Source organism: Gymnoscopelus microlampas (assembly GCF_963454915.1).
Source record: "Gymnoscopelus microlampas genome assembly, chromosome: 5".
In the NCBI taxonomy this organism is placed as follows: domain Eukaryota; kingdom Metazoa; phylum Chordata; class Actinopteri; order Myctophiformes; family Myctophidae; genus Gymnoscopelus; species Gymnoscopelus microlampas.
Genome location: NC_139942.1, coordinates 48,645,095 through 48,665,094, shown reverse-complemented (window position 1 = coordinate 48,665,094; position 20,000 = coordinate 48,645,095). Strand labels below are relative to the sequence as shown.

The 20,000-nt window shown below is 43.1% G+C and overlaps 1 protein-coding gene across 3 annotated transcripts in view; it reads left to right on the top strand.

Annotated features, from left to right (window-relative positions):
• The window catches only part of LOC311046380 (myomegalin), an 84,254-nt gene that overhangs the window by 30,882 nt on the left and 33,372 nt on the right, over positions 1–20,000 (top strand). For all 3 annotated transcript variants that reach the window (XM_084058643.1, XM_084058642.1, XM_084058641.1), the window contains exons 8-21: positions 525–644; positions 2,409–2,501; positions 3,296–3,523; positions 4,165–4,323; positions 4,691–4,792; positions 6,074–6,211; positions 7,339–7,518; positions 8,996–9,190; positions 10,467–10,655; positions 11,274–11,393; positions 12,306–12,389; positions 12,999–13,105; positions 13,614–13,759; positions 19,412–19,542. In XM_084058643.1, coding sequence (XP_083914769.1) covers positions 525–644; positions 2,409–2,501; positions 3,296–3,523; positions 4,165–4,323; positions 4,691–4,792; positions 6,074–6,211; positions 7,339–7,518; positions 8,996–9,190; positions 10,467–10,655; positions 11,274–11,393; positions 12,306–12,389; positions 12,999–13,105; positions 13,614–13,759; positions 19,412–19,542 — 1,992 coding nt within the window. The remainder of the gene's footprint in view (positions 1–524; positions 645–2,408; positions 2,502–3,295; positions 3,524–4,164; positions 4,324–4,690; positions 4,793–6,073; positions 6,212–7,338; positions 7,519–8,995; positions 9,191–10,466; positions 10,656–11,273; positions 11,394–12,305; positions 12,390–12,998; positions 13,106–13,613; positions 13,760–19,411; positions 19,543–20,000) is intronic.

Sequence of the window (20,000 nt, the reverse complement as noted above, 5' to 3'; positions counted from 1 at the left end):
GCAAATATAGTACTTTTACTCCACTACATTTATTTGAAAACTTGAGTTGCAAGTTACTTTTCAGATATAAATTGTGATATTATGAAACATATACATTAACCACTTTAGCCCTATTTTATACATAGGCTATTTGAAAATAGCAGATCTACAAGCTTACAACGCGTCGCATCGCGACGCGTTGTAAGCTTGTAGATCTGCTATTTTCAAACATTTTAGTACTTTTACTTTTGGTACTTTAAGTACATTTTGATGCCAATACCTTTGTACTTTTACTCAACTACATTTTGAATTCTGGACTTTTACTTGTAATGGAGTATTTCTACATTGCAGTATTGGTACTTTTACTTCAGTAAAGAATTTGAGTACTTTTTCCACCACTGCGTGTGTCTGAGGTGGCACCTGTCACCAATACCAACCAGTAGGGGTCTGCGGGGTCAAGGGGGAATTGGCATAACGACTGCATTTGGAGAAAATGTGAAAGACAGTGTACTGATGATGACTGTGTGTCTGTCTCCGGCGTGCAGAAGCTGCAGGAGAAGTTGACTGAGATGGAATGTGAGCTGCGTTCCATCCGCCAGGCTGCTCAGAGCCAGGAGAGAACCATCCAGGATCTCACCGACTCCGTCGGCACCAAAGACAATGAGGTGTGTGTGTGTCTTGTGTGTAGAAAGTGGTATGTGCAACTGCTTTGATAACATGGTGCCTGGTGGCTAACGATGCATACAGTATGTCCTTGCAACGCATTATATTGTATCTTCTAGGCACGTGTGTATGTGTGCAAAAAAGCACAGTTGTCAAGTGTTTGCGGGAGTATGTTTGTGTTTGTTTGTTGACTTAACTTTATTAAGGAGCTATTAGACTCACAAGTCAGTCTCTAAACACTTTGCTTAACTAGAGACTTCGGAGGACAGCTCTTTAGAACATCTCTCTCCTTGTTAAAACTGTTTGGAAACAATTAGAGAGCTTTAAAGAAGAATGCGTTGCTTAGAACCAATTCAAGTCTCAAGGACGGTCCTTCATTTTGTGGCGGTTGCATGATTGGTTTCACAAAGCAGCGGGCGCAGGTTTGTTAGCAGCCGTTAGCAACTACCTTGCATTTAGAAGTCCCCAGGCGATCGGTAGAGGTAGAGATCTCTGATCGCCTGGCATCGTGAGACTAAGGAGACATTTTAACCCCAAAACACTTAATGAAATACATCCCAAATAAAATCACTTGAACCCGATATACTTTAATTAATCCCTGAAGGGAAGTTGAGGCGTTACAGCAGCATAATGTTATAAAATAAATAATCTACAAGACAAACAGAAACACATCAGACACAAATGGACATAATCACACAAGACCAGGGCCGACACGGAACCATATGCATTGAGGGAGAGAGTTATTATGCATTATGCAGTCTGATGGCAGTTGACACAAAAGAGAGTCTATAGCGCTCCTTATGCATATTCGGGAAAGTGAGCCCCTGGCGGAAGGTGCTCACCCTATCCTGCAGCTCGCCATAGAGTGGGTGGGAGGGGTTAACCAGGATGGAGTTTAGTTTGTCACTAATCCGCCTCTTTGCGACTGTGAAATGTTACCTACACTATATGTAAGATTGCACAAAGTGTGTTCACACTGGCAGCTACAAAGCTACAGTCTACCATTCATTTTCAATGGAAGCCAGCGACTTATAGATACAAAGATGCATCCGACACACAGCTATAATAAAATTAAGTAGCTTCAACTTCACACCATCAGACAGCTACAAAGATACAAAATGACCACGTGTTGTTTCACCATTCCCACTCACCTTCTCTCTCCACACAATTTCCTGGGGGAAAACAAATGATTTCCATCAGCCATTTGCCTCTTCTGATGTTGTACGCTTTATGACATCAACGAGCGTGCTGTTGCACAACACTTTAACCCATTGAGACCTGAAGCCGATTCTACATGTCTCCTAAATCTCAACAGTATTCTGAAAAACGTATGTTTCTATATCAGTGGTTCTCAAACTTTTTCATGTCAAGGACCCCCAAAATTATATGTATTTGGCCGCGGAACCCCATCAAAATATTTTGTTCCAGGGACCCCCCACAAGCAAAGATTTGAGTTAAAAATGTTTGCTTTAAGAATGTATATATTCAAAGATTTGCACACATTTTCACGATTTTTCAAAAATAGCAGATCTACAAGCTCGTAGCGCGGCACTCGGTGCCGCGCTATGAGCTTGTATATCTGCTATTTTTGAATAGCCCAAAGTGTAAAATAATGCTTTTTTAGCTCAAATCTAAAAATGACACAGTTCCAGGTCTTAATGGGTTAACCGCGACTCGGCGACAGACCTGCTTTGTATTGTTAGATATTTTGTAGCTGTCAGTGTTAACGCAGCACGAACACTCAGGTCTTGTTGTTCTGCCTCCAGGCCCAGGAGCTGTATCAGCTGATCGAAGGGCAGAACGCCACGCTGTGCAAGCTGAGGGAGATGGCCCACCGCAATCAACTTACACAATCCAAGGCAAGACCCCCCCTCCCCTACTGCTCTAATCTAATCAATTTATTTTCTCTTTGGCTTAACGCAAAAATAATCTACAACCTTCACCACGTAAACCAGTAGTTCCTAAACCTTTTTAGCTCAAGACCCAAAAGCGGAATGAGATGTTTGGGACCCAAACTTTTTTGAAAATAGCAGATCTACAAGCTCACAAAGCAGATCTCCTATTTTCGCTTCTTCTCAAACATATTTTTTTTCTAATTTAGGGAATTTATTTGATTATTGTTATTTTGTTGTTATTTTATTCATGAAATTATTTTTGGTAATATTTTGATCAGAATTTTTTTTTAAAACAGGGGTCTTCAACGTTTTCAGGCCAAGGACCCCCTAGCTGAGAGAGCGATGAATCAGGGACCCCCTCTATATTGTATAAAATTGTGTTTCAGATACACTTTTGCTGCTCTTTTTTCCCTCTACACACCTATAACTCTTTGCCAAAAAATAGCCGATCTACAAGCTCACAACGCCTCGCAGCGCGAGGCGTTGTGAGCTTGTAGATCTGCTATTTTTGGCTAAAGTTCTCCTCAGAAAAGGGATGCTAGGGTTCAAGTGATTAATGAAAAAAAAAATCATATCACACAAAGATTTGGCGGACCCCCTGTATTAACTCTGAGGACCCCTAGGGGTCCCGGACCCCCTGTTGAAGACCCCTGTTTTAAAATGATAATAATTAATGATAAAATGTAGGAAACAAAAAATAAATGGATATTCACAAACAGTGATGTAAATGCTTGCCATGCCTTCATTTCCACCTCCAGGCTGCTCCAGAGAGCGGCAGCGAGGCTGAGGTGCTGGCCCGCCTGCAGGGTGAGCTGGTGGGGGTGCAGAGCTCTCTGTTCTCCCTGGGTCTGGAGCTGGAGGCCAGCCAGAGGAGTCTGAGACAGAGCCAGAGGCAAGGGGACGACCTGGCCACCTTCAAGGACAGGCTCCACTCTGACCTGCAGGGGGCACTGCAGCACCGAGAGGTCACCGACAAACACAACCAGGTTTGTTCTGTGTGTGTGTGTGCATGTGTGTGTGTGTCTGTGTGTGTGTGTGTGCGTGTGTGCGCGCGTTATTTCCCTTCTTATAAATTGCACCAAAAGTCATAATATAAGACAGTTGTGTGCACAGACATTTTGAGGGGCAGGTGCTCAAGTAAATTATGCTTTTTTTTTGTTTACTTGGTCTGCTCTTTTTTTCCCTCTACACCTATACCTCTTTGCCAAAAATAGCAGATCTACAAGCCCACGCGAGGCGTTGTGGGCTTGTAGATCTGCTATTTTTGGCTAAAGTTCTCCTCAGAAAAGGGATGCTAGGTTTCGAGTGGTTATGGTAAAAAGAAAAATCATATCACATAAAGATTTGGCGGACCCCCTGTAGTAACTCTGAGGACCCCCTAGGGGTCCCGGACCCCCTGTTGAAGACCCCTGCTGTAAACTGGGGAAAAAAACTTTTTTTTCTCCTTTTTTTTCAAAAGGGCACTTCTGGTCAAGAGGGCAAAGGGCAGGGGCTCTAGCACCACCTAGAGTCTATCTGTGCACGTCCCTGTGTGTGCGTGCACGTGCGCATTATTTCCCTTATAAATTGCACCAAAAGTCATAACATAAGAAGTGAAGTGACATTTAGTTTCTTATTGGTGCTGCAGGACCTGCGCAGCGCCCTCCAGAGGGTTCGCTCTGAACTGCAGACTAAAGAGGCAGCTCTCAAGGAGAGCGAGGCCGAGAGACATGCGGAGGGACAGGAGAGAGAGAGGAGCGACACGCAGCTCAAACGATCTCTGCAGGACAAGGAGAAACAGCTGCAGGTGAGGCACACACACACACACACACACACACACACACACACACACACGTGTACTGCCTAACTCTGAGACTATACAAATGTAACCAAATTTGATTTGGTTACATTTATACACTAGCAGAGTTACATATGTATAAATGAACACTTGATTTTACTGTGTGCTACTTCTGAACTGACACGCACGCGCACACACACACGCACACACACAGACACAGACACAGACACAGACACACACACACACACACACACACACACACACACACACACACACACACACACACACACACACACACACACACACACACACACACACACACACACACACACACACACACTGAGGTCCCATCTGTTGTGCTGGTGTTTCTCTGCAGGAGTACTCAGAGATGTTGGAGTCTGCAGAGAGCTGTAAACCCAGAGATGCTCTGCTGGAGAAGCTAAGAGAGCGTGTTAAAAACCGAGACAAAGCTCTGGAGGTGAGACACTTTTAACCACCGTTAAGCCCTACATATACTAGTGGAAGTAGCTGACTCGACACCTTGTGAGCTTGTCTATTGGCTTTTTTAACCCATTGAGGCCTGAGGTTCCGATTCTGCAAAATGTCTTCTAAATCCTAACGGTTTTCTGAAAAACGTGTGTTTCTATATCAGTGGTTCTCAAACTTTTTCATGTCAAGGACCCCCAAAATGATATGAATTTGGCCACGGACCCCCATCTCAAAATATTTTGTTCCAGGGACCCCCAGAAGCAAAGATTTACAAATGTTTGCTTTAAATTTAATGCATATATCACGATTTTTCAAAATCGCAGATCTACAAGCTCTGAGCTTGTATATCTGCTATTTTTGAATAGCCAAAGTGTAGAATAATGCTTTTTAGCTCAAATCAAAAAGTGACACAGATGTGTCCCAGGTCTTAACACATTGGACGCCAGAGGTTAATCTCATAATGTACCTACCAGTGCCAAGCTCTTTTTGTTGTTTTTTTGTTTTTTTCATGTCGTCATAGCCCCCGCTAAATCCGTTTAAAATCCGCGTTCATTTGGTTCGACACAAACACGGGATCCGTGAAAAACAACAACAAAAAAATCCGAGCCGATCCGTGCCGCCATTTTGAAGTTACAGGCGAGAACGTTAGACAGGACGGTGCGGTGAGGAAACCCACAAGGGAGATAAATCGATTCTAAGCTGACGCCCAGACAGGAAACGGATGCGAGCGAAAAAACCGGAACCAGTTTTATTCCATTTCCGGTCGGCCCCGGAACCGGAAATGGGTCGAAAAAAATTCCGGAATGTGCACTTTTTCGATTTAACATGGGAAATGCGAGTCGCGTAGATCTACGCGACTGGCACACTGCGGCTTTAAATCGTTTGGCGTAGATCTACGCGACTGGCACGCGATGTGTTAATGGGTTAACTTTTTTAAAATTTTTAAATTTGGGGAAAATGGGAAAAGAGTGTTGGGTGGGAGGAGTAGGACGGAGTCTCTACGTCCTCCCAGTGGGGGGCTCCTCACTGGTGGTAGGTGAGCCAGTAGCACACGAAAGCAGTGACAATGCACAGAAATGTGTGTGGGGGAGGAATCAATTTACATAATGACTAAATTGCGGAGAAAACTTTGACTTTTTTGAACTCATGCCCAACATAAAGCTGAAAGGTTAACGTTCATCATGATTGCATACAGTACGGTATATTCAGAGGATTTGTCAGAGCAGCAGTGTTGATGTGTCTCCTCCCCCCCCCCCCCCTCGCTCCATAGCGCTCCATCGATGAGAAGTTCCGCTGTCTGGAGGACAAGGAGTCCGAGGTGAGGAGGCTCCAGCTGGCCCTCAGGGAGAAGGAGAGAGACCTGGACAGACTGCGCTCCATCCTGTCCAACAACGAGGAGACCATCTCGGTGAGAGTGATACTTTAATACACAGAACACAAACCTGAATACAGCTTGCATCTTTGACGTCCTGGTGGGTCAACCAGGTCTGACCCTAACCTCGTCCAAGCGGTCAACCACTCAAGCCCTATATATATATATATATATATATATACTAGACCATACCCGGTCGACGCATCCGTGGGGGGATATGCGCACATGATATGGCAACCCGGGAGGCGACATTGTTTGACACATAAACACAAATAATAAGCTGAGATTTGATGAAATCGAAAAACGGGCTTCACAGTTAAGTTCAGATGGTAATGGTCAATGGCTGTGTGCAAAATCAGAGCAATTGGTCCAGCCAGTGAGGAGAACCGGGTGGTGACACCACTACAGACAGACAGACAGACAGACAGACAGACAGAGGTTACTAGAATTATAGTAGGATATATATATATATATATATATATATATATATATATATATATATATATATATATATATATATATATATATATATATATATATATATATTTTTTTTTTTTTCTTTTTAATAAGATTTGATTAATTTGTTGAAAACTGCCCAAAAAATTAGATGTAGTTAATGTGGTTAAGGCTCTGACCACACAGCCACAATGTCATGGGTTTGAACACAGTAGCCTACCTGACTTTCAAAAGACACACATCTGACACTATTCATCAGGCGGCTTAATATATATGAGCTAACAATTTCAGACATAAATATATACAATGCTTCTGAGAACTTGTAGAGTGTAAAAAATGGACCTGCACGTGTAGAGTTTATACGCGGCAGTGGCTCAGGGGTAGAGTGGCCGGGTAGAGTGAACTGGAAAACCGCAAGGTTCCCAGTTTGATCCCGGGCTGGGGCGCTCCCCTAGAGTTAGTGTCGAAGTGTCCTTGAGCAAGATGCTGAACCCCTAATTGCTCTCGATGAGCAGGTTGGTGCCTTGCATGGTTTCCTCCGCCATCGGTGTATGAATGTGTGTGTGAATGGGTTAATGGCACAATCAATGTAAAGCGCTTCGGATAGAAGCGCTATATAAATGCACCATTTACCATTTATTTACCATTTACAAAGTATATAATAATGATGGTGGTGGTGGTATTTTTCTGTATTCTTTTGGGTTCAGAGTCTGGACTCTCTGGTGCGCGGTAAAGAGCTGCAGCTGGAGCAGGCTGCAGAGGCCTACAGGAACCTGCAGTGGCTCAAACAGCAGAGCGAGGAGAAGGAGGGAACGGCGCTGAGGGAGAGGGACGCCGTCGTCAGCCAGCTGCAGGCTGCCCTGCAGACGCGCAGCCAGGAGGCACAGGTAACACACAAGCACTACTAGGGCTGTCACGATTGCAAATTGAAGTTGACGATTAATTGTCACACAAATAATTGCGATTTAACCCATTAAGACCTGAGGCCACTTATTAAAAAAAATCTAAATCCTAACAGTTTTTCGGAAAAAAATATAAAAAAAATCATTTTCACGAAAAATCATTTTCAAAAATAACAGATCTACAAGCTCGTAGCGCGGCACTCGGTGCCGCGCTATGATCTTGCATATCTGCTATTTTTGAATAGCCAAAGAAATCTAAAGTGACACATATGTGTTCCAGGTCTTAATGGATTAATTGTGCTTTTGGCACTGAACATTGGAACATAATGAATACAAATTTAATTTATGTTTGCCTGTTAGGCTTCTTAATCAAACATTGCATAGGGCAGACATGATGACAAATAAATTAAATATACAAAGATAATATTTTATACTTAAAATAAAAATAAAAGCAGAAATAGCTTTGTGACGTGGTGTAAGCTTGTAGATCTGCTATTTATGTTATTACATGTTTGAAAATGTATGAACATTTTCCAACATGGAAACGATTATGCAAAAATAACTGCACGAGGCACAGGTAAAAAGAGAGACAGAACATGTGTGTCAAGCAAAGCACATTTTGTATTCGAAGGGAGTCATTCAAATCATTTAAAATTAAGAATCAGTTTTGTTGTCTACTAATATTTATTTAACCCATTAAGACCTGGAACTGTGTCATTTTTAGATTTGAGCTAAAAAGCATTATTTTACACTTTGGGCTATTCACAAATAGCAGATATACAAGCTCGTAGTGCGGCACCGAGTGCCGCACTACGAGCTTGTAGATCTGCTATTTTTGAAAAATCTTGAAAATGTGTGCAAATATTTGAATATATATATTTTTAAAGTGAACATTTTTAACTCAAATCTTTGCTTCTGGGGGGTCCCTGGAACAACATATTTTGATGGGGGTCCACGGCCAAATACGTATAATTTTGGGGGTTCTTGACATGAAAAAGATTGAGCACCGCTGATATAGAAACATACGTTTATCAGAATACTGTTGAGATTTAGGAGACATGTAGAATCGGCTTCAGGTCTCAATGGGTTAATACAACATACAACAAATTTAGGAGAATCATCAACACACATCATCATGGCAAAACAGCTCAAGGGGTACATGAGACAAAAAAGGTCGGCAACCACTGAAGAAACAGTACAAAAGAGACAAAAAAAAACATGTATATGTTTTTGTTGTCATGGCTGTGCATTGTTAGCCGTTTTCTATGACTTTCAAAGCTATGGTGACACAACAGGTGTGCTGACATATCCTTTTTTATCCTCTGTGTGTGTGTGTGTGTGTGTGTGTGTGTGTGTGTGTGTGTGTGTGTGTGTGTGTGTGTGTGTGTGTGTGTGTGTGTGTGTGTGTGTGTGTGTGTGTGTGTGTGTGTGTGTGTGTGTGTGTGTGTGTGTGTGTGTGCAGGACGTGACTGCAGCGCTCCTGGCCAGGGTTCAGGCTGGTCCCACTGAGGCGGTGGAAGAGCTGAAGGCTCGCCTGGCCCTCAAGGAGAAGCTGTTCCAGGAGCTGCTGTCCGATCGCAGCCGCCAGTCCGGCGAGCACCAAGCACAGGTCCAGGACCTGCTCAACACTATCGGCGCCAAGGACCAGTACCTGCAGGTAAGAACCCCCGCATACTGACCTGGGACCTGTTTGAGTTCCCATACTCTGATCAGTTTGTAGAACAGCACAACACTCTGTCTCTAGGGCTGAAATGAGTTGTTATGTTCCTAGACATTTTTCTATTGATTCCTTTTTACTTTAATCGGATAATTGAGAACTGAATTTTTGTTGTGTATGTACAGTATATATTGACAGGAAAAAATGTTTTTATATTCAATTAGATTAAAATGTTTAATCAATTAGACTTATTGACCACTTAAACCCTATGTTATAGTTAGTCATACAATGTTTTTTATTTTAACACAATTTTTATTGAGGGATTATCACTGCTTACAGGATAATAATTAAAAGGATAAACAGTGATAAAGAAACTCTTCAATTTTTCTGAAAGAAAACAAACAAAAAAACGCACAAGACAAACACAAACCCAACCCTCTCCCAAAAAAGTACATTGACAGTAAATGAAAAGGTACAATGCAGTGGAAAAAAGGAGAGAAAAACAAACAAAACACCAGCCAAAAGAGTATCAGAGTAGATAGTATCAGCATATGTGATACGCTTGTTGGTCCAATATATTGTACATAAAGAAAAGGCACAGAGAATGCTTAACCCACACTGCTCTCACTAGCACTTGAGGGGCCACCTCGAGCACGGGCTCCATCACTGGAGACCGACCAGCTATCCAACAGAGGCTGCCATATTTTCAGGAAGACGTAATCTTTTTTGTTGATTGCATACCGAATTCTCTCCATGTGTAGCACATTGCCCAAGTCTGTAAGCCACTGCTGGAACAGAGGGCTAGATTGAGATTTCTTGAGAAAAATATAAAGACATTCTGAGACCATTTGTAGTGATCGGTGATCGGTTTATTTTTTATAAACGATCAAATCGATTAGTTTGATTAACTGTGGTACCCCTACTCTTCTCTCTCTCTCTCTCTCTCTCTCTCTCTCTCTCTCTCTCTCTCTCTCTCTCTCTCTCTCTCTCTCTCTCTCTCTCTCTCTCTCTCTCTCTCTCTCTCTCTCTCTCTCTCTCTCTCTCTCTGTCTTTCTCTCTCTCTCTCTCTCTCTCTCTCTCTCTCTCTCTGTCTCTCTCTCTGTCTGTCTGTCTGTCTGTCTGTGTCTCTCTCTCTCTCTCTCTCTCTCTCTCTCTCTCTCTCTCTCTCTCTCTCTCTCTCTCTCTCTCTCTCTCTCCCTCTCCCTCTCCCTCTCTCTCCCTCTCCCTCTCCCTCCCTGTGTGTGTGTCTCTCTCCCTCTCTCTCTCTCTCCCCCAGGACTGCTCTGATAGGCTGGCCCAGGTGATTGACGAGCGGACGGGCCAACTGCAGGGGCTCCGCAGACAGCTGTCCTCCACGGAGCGCGAGCTGGGCGATGTGAGACGGGAGAAGGAGCAGCAGAGGGAGGCGGGAGGAGAGACGGAACTTCTGAGGAGCCGACTGAAGGAGAAGGAGGCCTTCATCAAGGTTCCTACTCACTCCCTCACTTTAACCACCTTAAGTGTCCTCTCTCCTTACACACGTGTACACGCACTAACACACAGTGGTGTAAAGTAACGAAGTACATTTACTCAATTACTGTACAATTTTGAGGTACTTTACCTTTACATTGCCCATTTTCAGTACTTTTACTCCACTACACCTCAGAGGCAAATATTGTACTTTTACTCCACTACAATTATTTGAAAACTTTAGTTACTAGTTACTTTGTTGTAGATTTTGATTATTATTACAAAACATACATTAACCAGTTCAGCCCTATTTAAACTTTGGCTAATCTTTTGAAAATAACAGATCTACAAGCTCACAACGTGTCGCATCGCGACGCGTTGTGAGCTTGTAGATCATTTTAATACATTTTATACATTATTATGATACCTTATGAAACGGGACATTCTGCATAGTGAGTACATTTTACTTTTGGTACTTTAAAGTATATTTTGATGCCAATACTTTTGTACTTTTACTCAAGTAAATGTTGAATTCCGGACTTTTACTTGTAACAGAGTAATATCTACAGTATTGCAGTATTGCTACTTTTACTCAAGTGAAAAATGTGAGTACTTTTTTTCCACCACTGTCCAGGAGCTGGTGCAGGGCCAGGAGGAGGAGTCCATGGAGTCCTCCTGCAGAGAGGGGGAGCCGGAGGTGCAGGCCCTGCAGGAGGAACTGTGCCTGGTGCTGAAGAAGGAGAGGGACGCTCAGGTACGCAACGCACCTTGAGGCCGAGGAGTCGCGCCCGAGCGCCTCCAGGCGCGAGTGCCCGCAACGACCGGCCGATGGGCTGCTAGTCGAGTTATGTACCGATAGGCACAGAATAGTAAATGATGTTGTGGGGACTGCGTTTGCCCCAACTGTCACTCAAAGTGACCACTGGCCAATCACAGCGCGACTTTTCCGGGTCTGGGGCGGGTCTTGGCAGAATGTTGCTGCATATCATCCTACGTGTGTCTATTGAAGCAGAATGTCTCTCCATAGTTAAAGCTATCATAACTCGCTGAAATCTCAACCGATTTTCAAGCGGTTTGGTTCTTTACAAATGTCAGACATGTAGTAGGATAGTTGGTTAAATAAAAAATGTGGGGTTTCATTCAAAAATACCTTGGTTATGAAACAGATTGTTATTATTTTTGTCTTGGGTATATACAACTTGCAGTAGAGTTATGGCAAGCTATCTTACGTAATATGGGGCAGTGTTGATGAGCGGCCCAGTGGTTAATGAGGAGTCTATGTGTTTACTATTTATGTCTATTTGTGTCCCGGTAGCTCAGTTGGGTAGCTGCTACTGATTATTTGTGAAATTACATTTTGGAACAAACTATCACACAATGTATGATGAATCCACACAATATAGGTATATCAAATGAAATGCTATATAAAATATTGTTCATAAATGGACGAGATAGACAAAACACTATAGCAGCAGTCCTAACGTCTTTGGACTCGACTCTAATCAGATCCACACATGCTCAGTCCAAATGTCTGTTTCAGACTTACAAATGAACACAGTAGATAGAACAACAGAGACGGTGAAAGATGTTTTTCAAGTGGTCTTGCCCTAGTTATGTATGTAACGGTGAACATGAGATCATCCATTGTTTATATCTCACTCTACAGAAAGAGCTGTGTGCCGTACGCGTGACTTTGGCGCAGGTCCAGCAACAGGCCAAGCAATCTGCCTCTGAAGACACCGAACACCAAGTAGGACGGAGCTTCATTCTCTTCCGTCTGCACAGCAATCTCCTGACTGTTGATTTAGCTCAGAGAGAGAGTAACGCTAGAAGCTGTATGCCTCCGCCAACCAGTTGCACTTTACATCCATGTCTAAGTCAGTGATTCTCAAACTTTTTCATGTCAGGGACCCCCAAATTGACACTTATTAGCCCGCGGATCCCCATTGGAAAAGATATGCCAGCGATTCTCAACCATTTGATTTCAAGGACCATTTTCATTTGTACACTCTCAGAGTTACAGACCCATAAGGGTCTATTTGGTTCCTAACTATCCATCATTTAGCTGGGGACCCCCTGGAACTCCCTCAAGGACCCCTGGGGGTCCCCGGACCCCACTTTGAGAACCAACGGTCTAAGTAATGAAGACTTTGAAGAAATGTTATGTATTTCGCTTACAGGCAACCCCAAAAACATAGTGACTCTGGCCACGGTACCCTTCTCTCAGAGTTAGATTAACACTCAGGTTTTTGCTGTGCAGACGAGGAGCGCCGGATTGGCTGACAATTCAGACGTTCCATCAAGGCTGCGATTTGCCATCTCACCCGCCCTCCTTGTTTCTGTCATCACTTTAACCCAGTGTGTGCTGGAGCAGATCGTATCCGAGTACCACCAGCTGAACGACGCCCTGAGGGCAGAGAAGAGGCTGTACCAGAGCCTCACCCACATCCACACCAGAGGAGACAGGTAAGTGACGCCTCGCAGAGCTCTTCAGATAACCACCACTCCTTCCGAGATTGTCTGTATTAAATCAGGTTTACGGTTTGCACTTTGACTTTATAGGAGGTTTTCAACACCTTAACCCTATTCATTTATTTCATTTATTTATGTGGTTTGTTTGTTTATGTACTAGAGACGATGCACATCGATCAACATTTGAGTTTTCGCATCGTTATACCAGAGTTAGCTAAGAGCAAATGTTCATCTGTAGTCCTTGAGCAGGTTATTAAAAAGTGGTGATCTGTAAGGTATCAATTTAAAACAATACAACTAAACAAGTACAACGGCCAAAACAATTACAAGTGCAATGTAAAGAAAAAATGACAACACTGAAACTTGAGATGATAATTATCCATTATTGCCAGTTTGGTTTGCTTCAAGCCATCTCCTAAAGTTTGAAATTTGAAAGTAAACTTAATTGGTGCTAACCTTACCCCCAACCTTACTCCCCTCGTTCTCCACCCCCACAACGCAGCGGCTCAGAGAAGACCCAGGCACTGCACACCGAACTGGATTCCGTTCAGGCGCTCCGTGGCCAGCTCGAGGAGGTCCTGGCCAGGACCCGGGACATGGCCGTGGCGCTGGAGAAGGCGGCACAGAGGCGGCCCGATGATTTTGGAGGTGGGGAAGGGCAGTGTCCGGGGCGGGGCTCCAGGGCTGTGTAAAACTAACCTGCCGTCTAAGGACGGTACCACTGGCACTTTTTATTTATGTGAGAGGACAGGGGTCTGTCCATGCCGAATGCCAGTTTTGTTTGCTTTTATACACCAGTACATTAAAACAATCAGTGTTAATTTATCCGTTTGCTCCTTATGCCCCTGAGTCACGTGACTCACGTCTAACTCTGAAAGTGTACAAAGGTCTAAAATAACACTGAGGGTTTTACTGTGTGTGTGTAACATTGTTGACTTGCTCTCTCTCTCCAGAGACTTTTGAGCTTTTTATTGAGCTTTGAGATAAGAAAAGAAAAGCAAAACAAAATGTTATTGAAATAGGACTGACATTCAGCATTTTAGGCAACTTTGTCCAGACGGCACTAATAGCACTGCTCACTAGTGGAGCATGATGCCTGTTCACAAGTATACTACTGTATGATGTGGCAACGTGCTAGCCAGATATTAATTTATTAATATATTCTTCAGTGGAGTGTTTTGTGGACGTGTTTTTTTTATATTGTGACTGCCTGCGTATTGCTTTGCAGTGCGACTGTTCTGTATTGCCATTTTTTAATTTATTATTATGTATCGTGTTCTCGCCATTTGTGTCACTCTTCTGCCTTGGTGTCACAGTGACATTTTTGTGGTGTGGATGACCTCAAGCTCATTGCCTTATAGTGAAATGTCTCACCTTTCATCTTTTTATTTTAATACCATCTTTGTGTACACACACAACCCTGGCCCATGAAAAGTTGAGAGAAAAAAGATGGCCAATTTAGAATGCTGCTAATCAATACAATTTGCGCTTTTTTTTATCCATATATAGTTATTATATAACCTAAGCCTTTTCCTGCTTTGCACTACTTACTGGTTTGGTCTGAAAGACAATGCATGGACAATGAAGTGAACCATATGAGATATGGTGCAATATGCGTGCAGATATATAAATAAGTACTGTAACATCATGGTAGAGTAGGGCAGCTTTAGTGTGTGCTAGTGTAAAGCCTAATGTCGTCACTGTCTGGCTGAATCCTCTTATCTCCATATTTAAACTTTTTGTGTTTTTTCGTAAATTAACGCCCTACTTCAGTGGTTCTCAACCAGTGGTCCGGGGACCACCATTTGGTGCTTGAGGAGGTTCTAGGGGGTCCCCAGCAAAAGATGTTGATACATTTTCACCCCTTCGTCCATATTGTATACGTTGGCTATTCAAAAATAGCAGATATACAAGCTTGCGGCACGAAAAATATTTTCGAAAACTCTTCAAAATGTTTTTTTAAAATTGTAGAATTGCACAAATCTTCTCTTCTGGGGGTCTCTGGCACAAAACATTGTCAGATGGGGGTCCGCGGCAAAATGTATATCAATTTAGGGGTCCTTGGCATGAAAAAGGTCGAAAACCACTGCCCTACTAGATCATACTACAAAAGTAGCAGATTGAGCTTCTCAATCTGCTACTTTTGCTATTTCTTTTTTTATTTGAATCCTGAAAAGTACCAGTTTTGGACATATGAGGTTTCCGCGGGACAGAGACGATATACTCTGTTGTACGACGGTGTCTCGCCATCAAGACGTTGAGTTCTTGACGGCCTAGTGACACCGTCGTGTGACGGAGTGTGAAATTAAGCTTAAGTGTGCCGAGGCATGTTGAAATCCAGTTCAGCTTTGTATCGTGGTAAGTTAAAATGGTAATGGTTTAGATGCTTTGCATTAGGAGCCCTGCTACATGTGAATGATAGGAATAGCTTGTTCCCAAATAACTATTTACATTAGGTAAGTTTACAGAACAGACATTTTATTTTTTATTTGTGCCCTGATTTCTCCTCTAGCCTTGAAGATGGTCGCCTCTTTGAAACATTCTTTTTTTTGTATTATAAATGCAACAGAAATAAAACCGTGCTGGCTTTTTTTGTCAAAAGCACTTTTGTTATGGATTTCTCTTTCTTCTCATTAATTAGTGGGATGATAATATCCCTAACCGTTGATCACCCCAGTTGTTCCTTATTGTACTGCCCCGCCCTCTCTCCTCCTCTTCCCAAAGACCAAACCGAAATGGGTTTTAAAACATCCTTAAGCCTGATTTATATACTTTATATAGGTGTGCGCTGGTTTCACACGCTGAAAATAGATCTTATGTACAAGCTTATGCAGTTGTATAAGATGTGCTAGTTTCAGCGTGCGACACACCACGTACGACAAAGTATAAACCAAGCCTTAGCCTTCAGAGTAGGAACAGCCATCTTGTCCCCCCAGCCCCGTCACAAGTCTCCTTCCCTCCCACCTTGTCCCCAAAAGCCCACCTTTCATAACCACCACCACCACTTAAAATGTCATGAAATATGGTATTGGTATAGTACATAATCTGCTGATTATTCAGCTTAACCCATTTAGACCGGGAACGCATCTGTGTCATTTTTAGATTTCTTTGGCTATTCAAAAAATGACACAGATGTGTTCCTGGTCTTAACGGGTTAACTAAATGTTAAGCCTATTTTATGCTCCGTAGTACGACGGAGTAGCATGGCCGACAAGAAGCGGTTTTCAAGCTAACTTTCAAGCCAGGGGGGGGTGGGTCGATGGGTGGCTGTAGCTGAGTGGGTAGAGAGGCCGTCTGGGAATTGGAGAAGATCACCGGTTTGACCCCTTGGGTCACCCAGTCGGTCTTAAGTGTCGAAGTGTAAGACACTTAACCCCTAACAGCTGCTGGCTGAAGCTGTAAAAGCATATTTCCCCTCGCCCAGGGACCAGAGAGTACTCCCTTCCTGCAAGTTAGCTTGACAATCTGTTCCTTTCGGCAAGCAACGACATCATGCAGTGGAGTACCAATTACGCCTTAGTGTCCATAGTCACCTTCTCTCCATGATGGAGTCAGGTTCCACCACCAATCTCCAGACTTGTATAACATTATAATATGCAGTCGTTACACATCCAAACAAGTGTTTCCCTCATGTCCCTTTCTACGTCATGCATGAGATTCTAGCATGGTGTTTTCCCACTGTTTGCATGGCTACGTTGACGTGTTGTGTGGTTATGAATTCACAAATGCACACAGAGCCCTGAACCATGTCAAAAACACAGCTCCGCCTCCTAATGTGGACAATTCATCGGTGCGAAAGGTTTGTAAAAACAAAAGCACAACCAGTGGTGGAAAAAGTACGCACATGTTTTACTTAAGTAAAAGTATCAATACTGCAATGTAGAAATACTCTGAAACTTACATTGTTCAAAATGTGTAAAAAAAACTTTTGAAAATAGCCGATCTACAAGCTCACAATGCATCATATCAAATGCATGATAGTCTAATACCCAATATATTATACAAGACATACTGTACAGCAACATACAGGGCCCATTCTAAATATAACCACACTAGGGTGCTATTAGTCCAAGGGCCAAGGCAGATTTTGGTACCACCTAAGGTGGCCGTACATTTTTGGTATTTTTGTATTCCTACATGTCTCTAGTTTATATTTTGGTATGATACATCTTCCAATTCAGTAGCTTAATGACAGTAATCACTCTAAACCGGCTAATGTATCCGGTAGGATACATTAGCCGGTTAGAATCATTACATTAGAATCTTTGTGTCTCCTACCGGAAATACACCCGGGCATCAAATTATTGCGACAAAAAACAAAATATATCCATGTATTCAAGGCTTCATGGGGTGTGCAATTGACAGAAAATAATCATTTTTTGCGTGAACTCCTCCTTTAAGTTTCCCAGGGGGACTCTCTACCCATTCAGCTATGACCACCCTAGACCAAAGGAGGGTCAACTTTTACAAGCTTATGGAAAGCAGTCTTTTTGCAAACACCAAAAATCTGAGAAGTTATCAATTGCACACCCCATGAAGCCTTGAATACATGGATATATTTTGTTTTTTGTCGCAATAATTTGATGCCCGGGTGTATTTCCGGTAGGAGACACAAAGATTCTACTTTGTGTCTCCTACCGGATACATTAGCCGGTAGGTAGTGATAACTGCCATTAAGCTACTGAATTGGAAGATGTATCATACCAAAATATAAACTAGAGACATGTAGGAATACAAAAATACAAAAACTTTACGGCCACCTCAGGTGGTACCAATTTGTGAAAATATCAGTGTTGGCCCCTGGACTATATTGTATGTAAACAAGACCCCATATCCAGTGTGTTTATATTACACTTATTCACTTTCAACCTGGCGTCCCCATTTTGGGCAAGTCATTAGAATGTCAGAAATTGTAAAAAGAAAAATACCCCAAATAGCCGAAATACAAGTTCACAGCACGTCATGATGCAATGTGTTGTGAGCTTGTACATCGGCTATTTTTGCTAGTACTGTATCCACAAGTTTCCTAGGGAATTATGGGCATCACTTCCTGTCTGTCCAGAATGACTGACAACAGGAAGTCATGCCCACAATTCCCTCAATGCCCCATGTGACACTGGAAACTCGTGGATATACTGTAGGGCTTAAGTGGTAAATTAGTTCCAGCAATAATACCACATTGTTCTAGCCATACTAGTCTCTACTAGTTCCTCTGTTGAACTTTCCATGGTTACAAATCTATAGCATTGTGAAGTCCCAGTAATGTAATGGCTAACAATGCAGTATGCCCATAAGTGTGTCTGTGCGTGTGCGTGCACACACCACATCTGCAGTCCCATTGTGGAAAATATTTGCCCCTTCATAACCTGCCAGTCAAATTCCCCTGAGCCTGTGCTTCCTGGCTGGTCCGTGTGTGTGTGTGTGTGTGTGTGTGTGTGTGTGACTAATGCCCGAGGTCCGAGGTCGCCTCTTATGGGCACAACAGCAAAGGCAGCGACAACATTGGACTGAGCTGTGTGTGTGTGTGTGTGTGTGTGTGTGTGTGTGTGTGTGTGTGTGTGTGTGTGTGTGTGTGTGTGCGTGTGCGTGCGCGCGCGCGTGTGCACACAGCATACTGTAGTTGTCTGGTTATAACTACTTTTCAAGTTAACACAGTTATAATGTCGGTGAAGATGTTCTGGTAAAGAGTGTTAGGTAACAGCTGCTGGATAGTCATAATTTCCAAACAGATGTTGTCATGTTGCTGTTTTTTGGTTGTGTCCTGTGTGTGTGTGTGTGTGGGTCTGTGTTCAGACATTACACTCGATCTTAGCCGCAAGCATTCGGCTCCTTCTGCCTTTTGCTTTATGCACAGTGAAATCAAGATTGTTTATTTAACTCTGCAAGTGTAAATGGACTTGTACATGTAGTGGAATGGAATCTCAGAATACACACACGCGCACGCACACACACACACACACACACACACACACACGCACACGCACACGCACGCGCGCGCGCACAAACTTACCCTCACACTCACTCATACAGGGCTGTGTTTTTGGCTGGCTGGCAGCTCGTGACATAACATTTCCTTTCTGTTCGTCCCATGACTTCAGAAGAGGTGATTCAGTCGACCAATAAGGAAAGGGATGAGGCAGAGGGAAAGCATAGGGAAGAGTTGAGAGGAGAAAACAAGTGGAAGACAGACAGTGAAGCACGTCGTACAAAGAACAGTATGGTGTTAGGGGAGGAAAATAAAACCAAGCAAAAGAGAGAGGCTGTTTGTCCTGACTCTGGGCGCTGTCGTTATCTTTTCAGAGCTCAGCACGGAGGAAGACGTCGAGGAGGATGAGGAGGGAGACGACGAAGAGGGCAGCAGTGACGAGTTCACCGACAGCATCGAGGACGATGGCGTCAAAGTGACAGCCCGGAGTCTGACGTCCGTTCAGGTAAACATCATCCTTTGTCATGTCAACGTACAGAGTTCATTTAACTTTGGTTACGTTTTTACCATCTCACTAATGGAAAATGTTTAGCGTGTACTCTCTGATTGGGTTCAAGTGGACAGTTTCTTATCTCAAATGTCGCTTCGATTTCACTTTCTACAAACACAGGCTCTGTCTGACCCTGTGTTTATAATAATAAAAATCACACCCAGTGTGAAGTGAGCGGTGCTATTTCTGAGTTATTAATTTCATCATGCATCTCGGTAGCCAATCACAGCACGTCCTGCGAAGTGACGCGCTTACATTTTGTACATTATTATTAATTTCATCATGCGTCTCGCTAGCCAATCACAGCGCGTCTGCGAAGTTTGAAGTTAATTTCATCATGTGTCTCGCTAGCCAATCACAGCACGTCCTGCAAAGCTTAGCCTATGGGCGTGTTTTCCACAGAATGGCGTCAC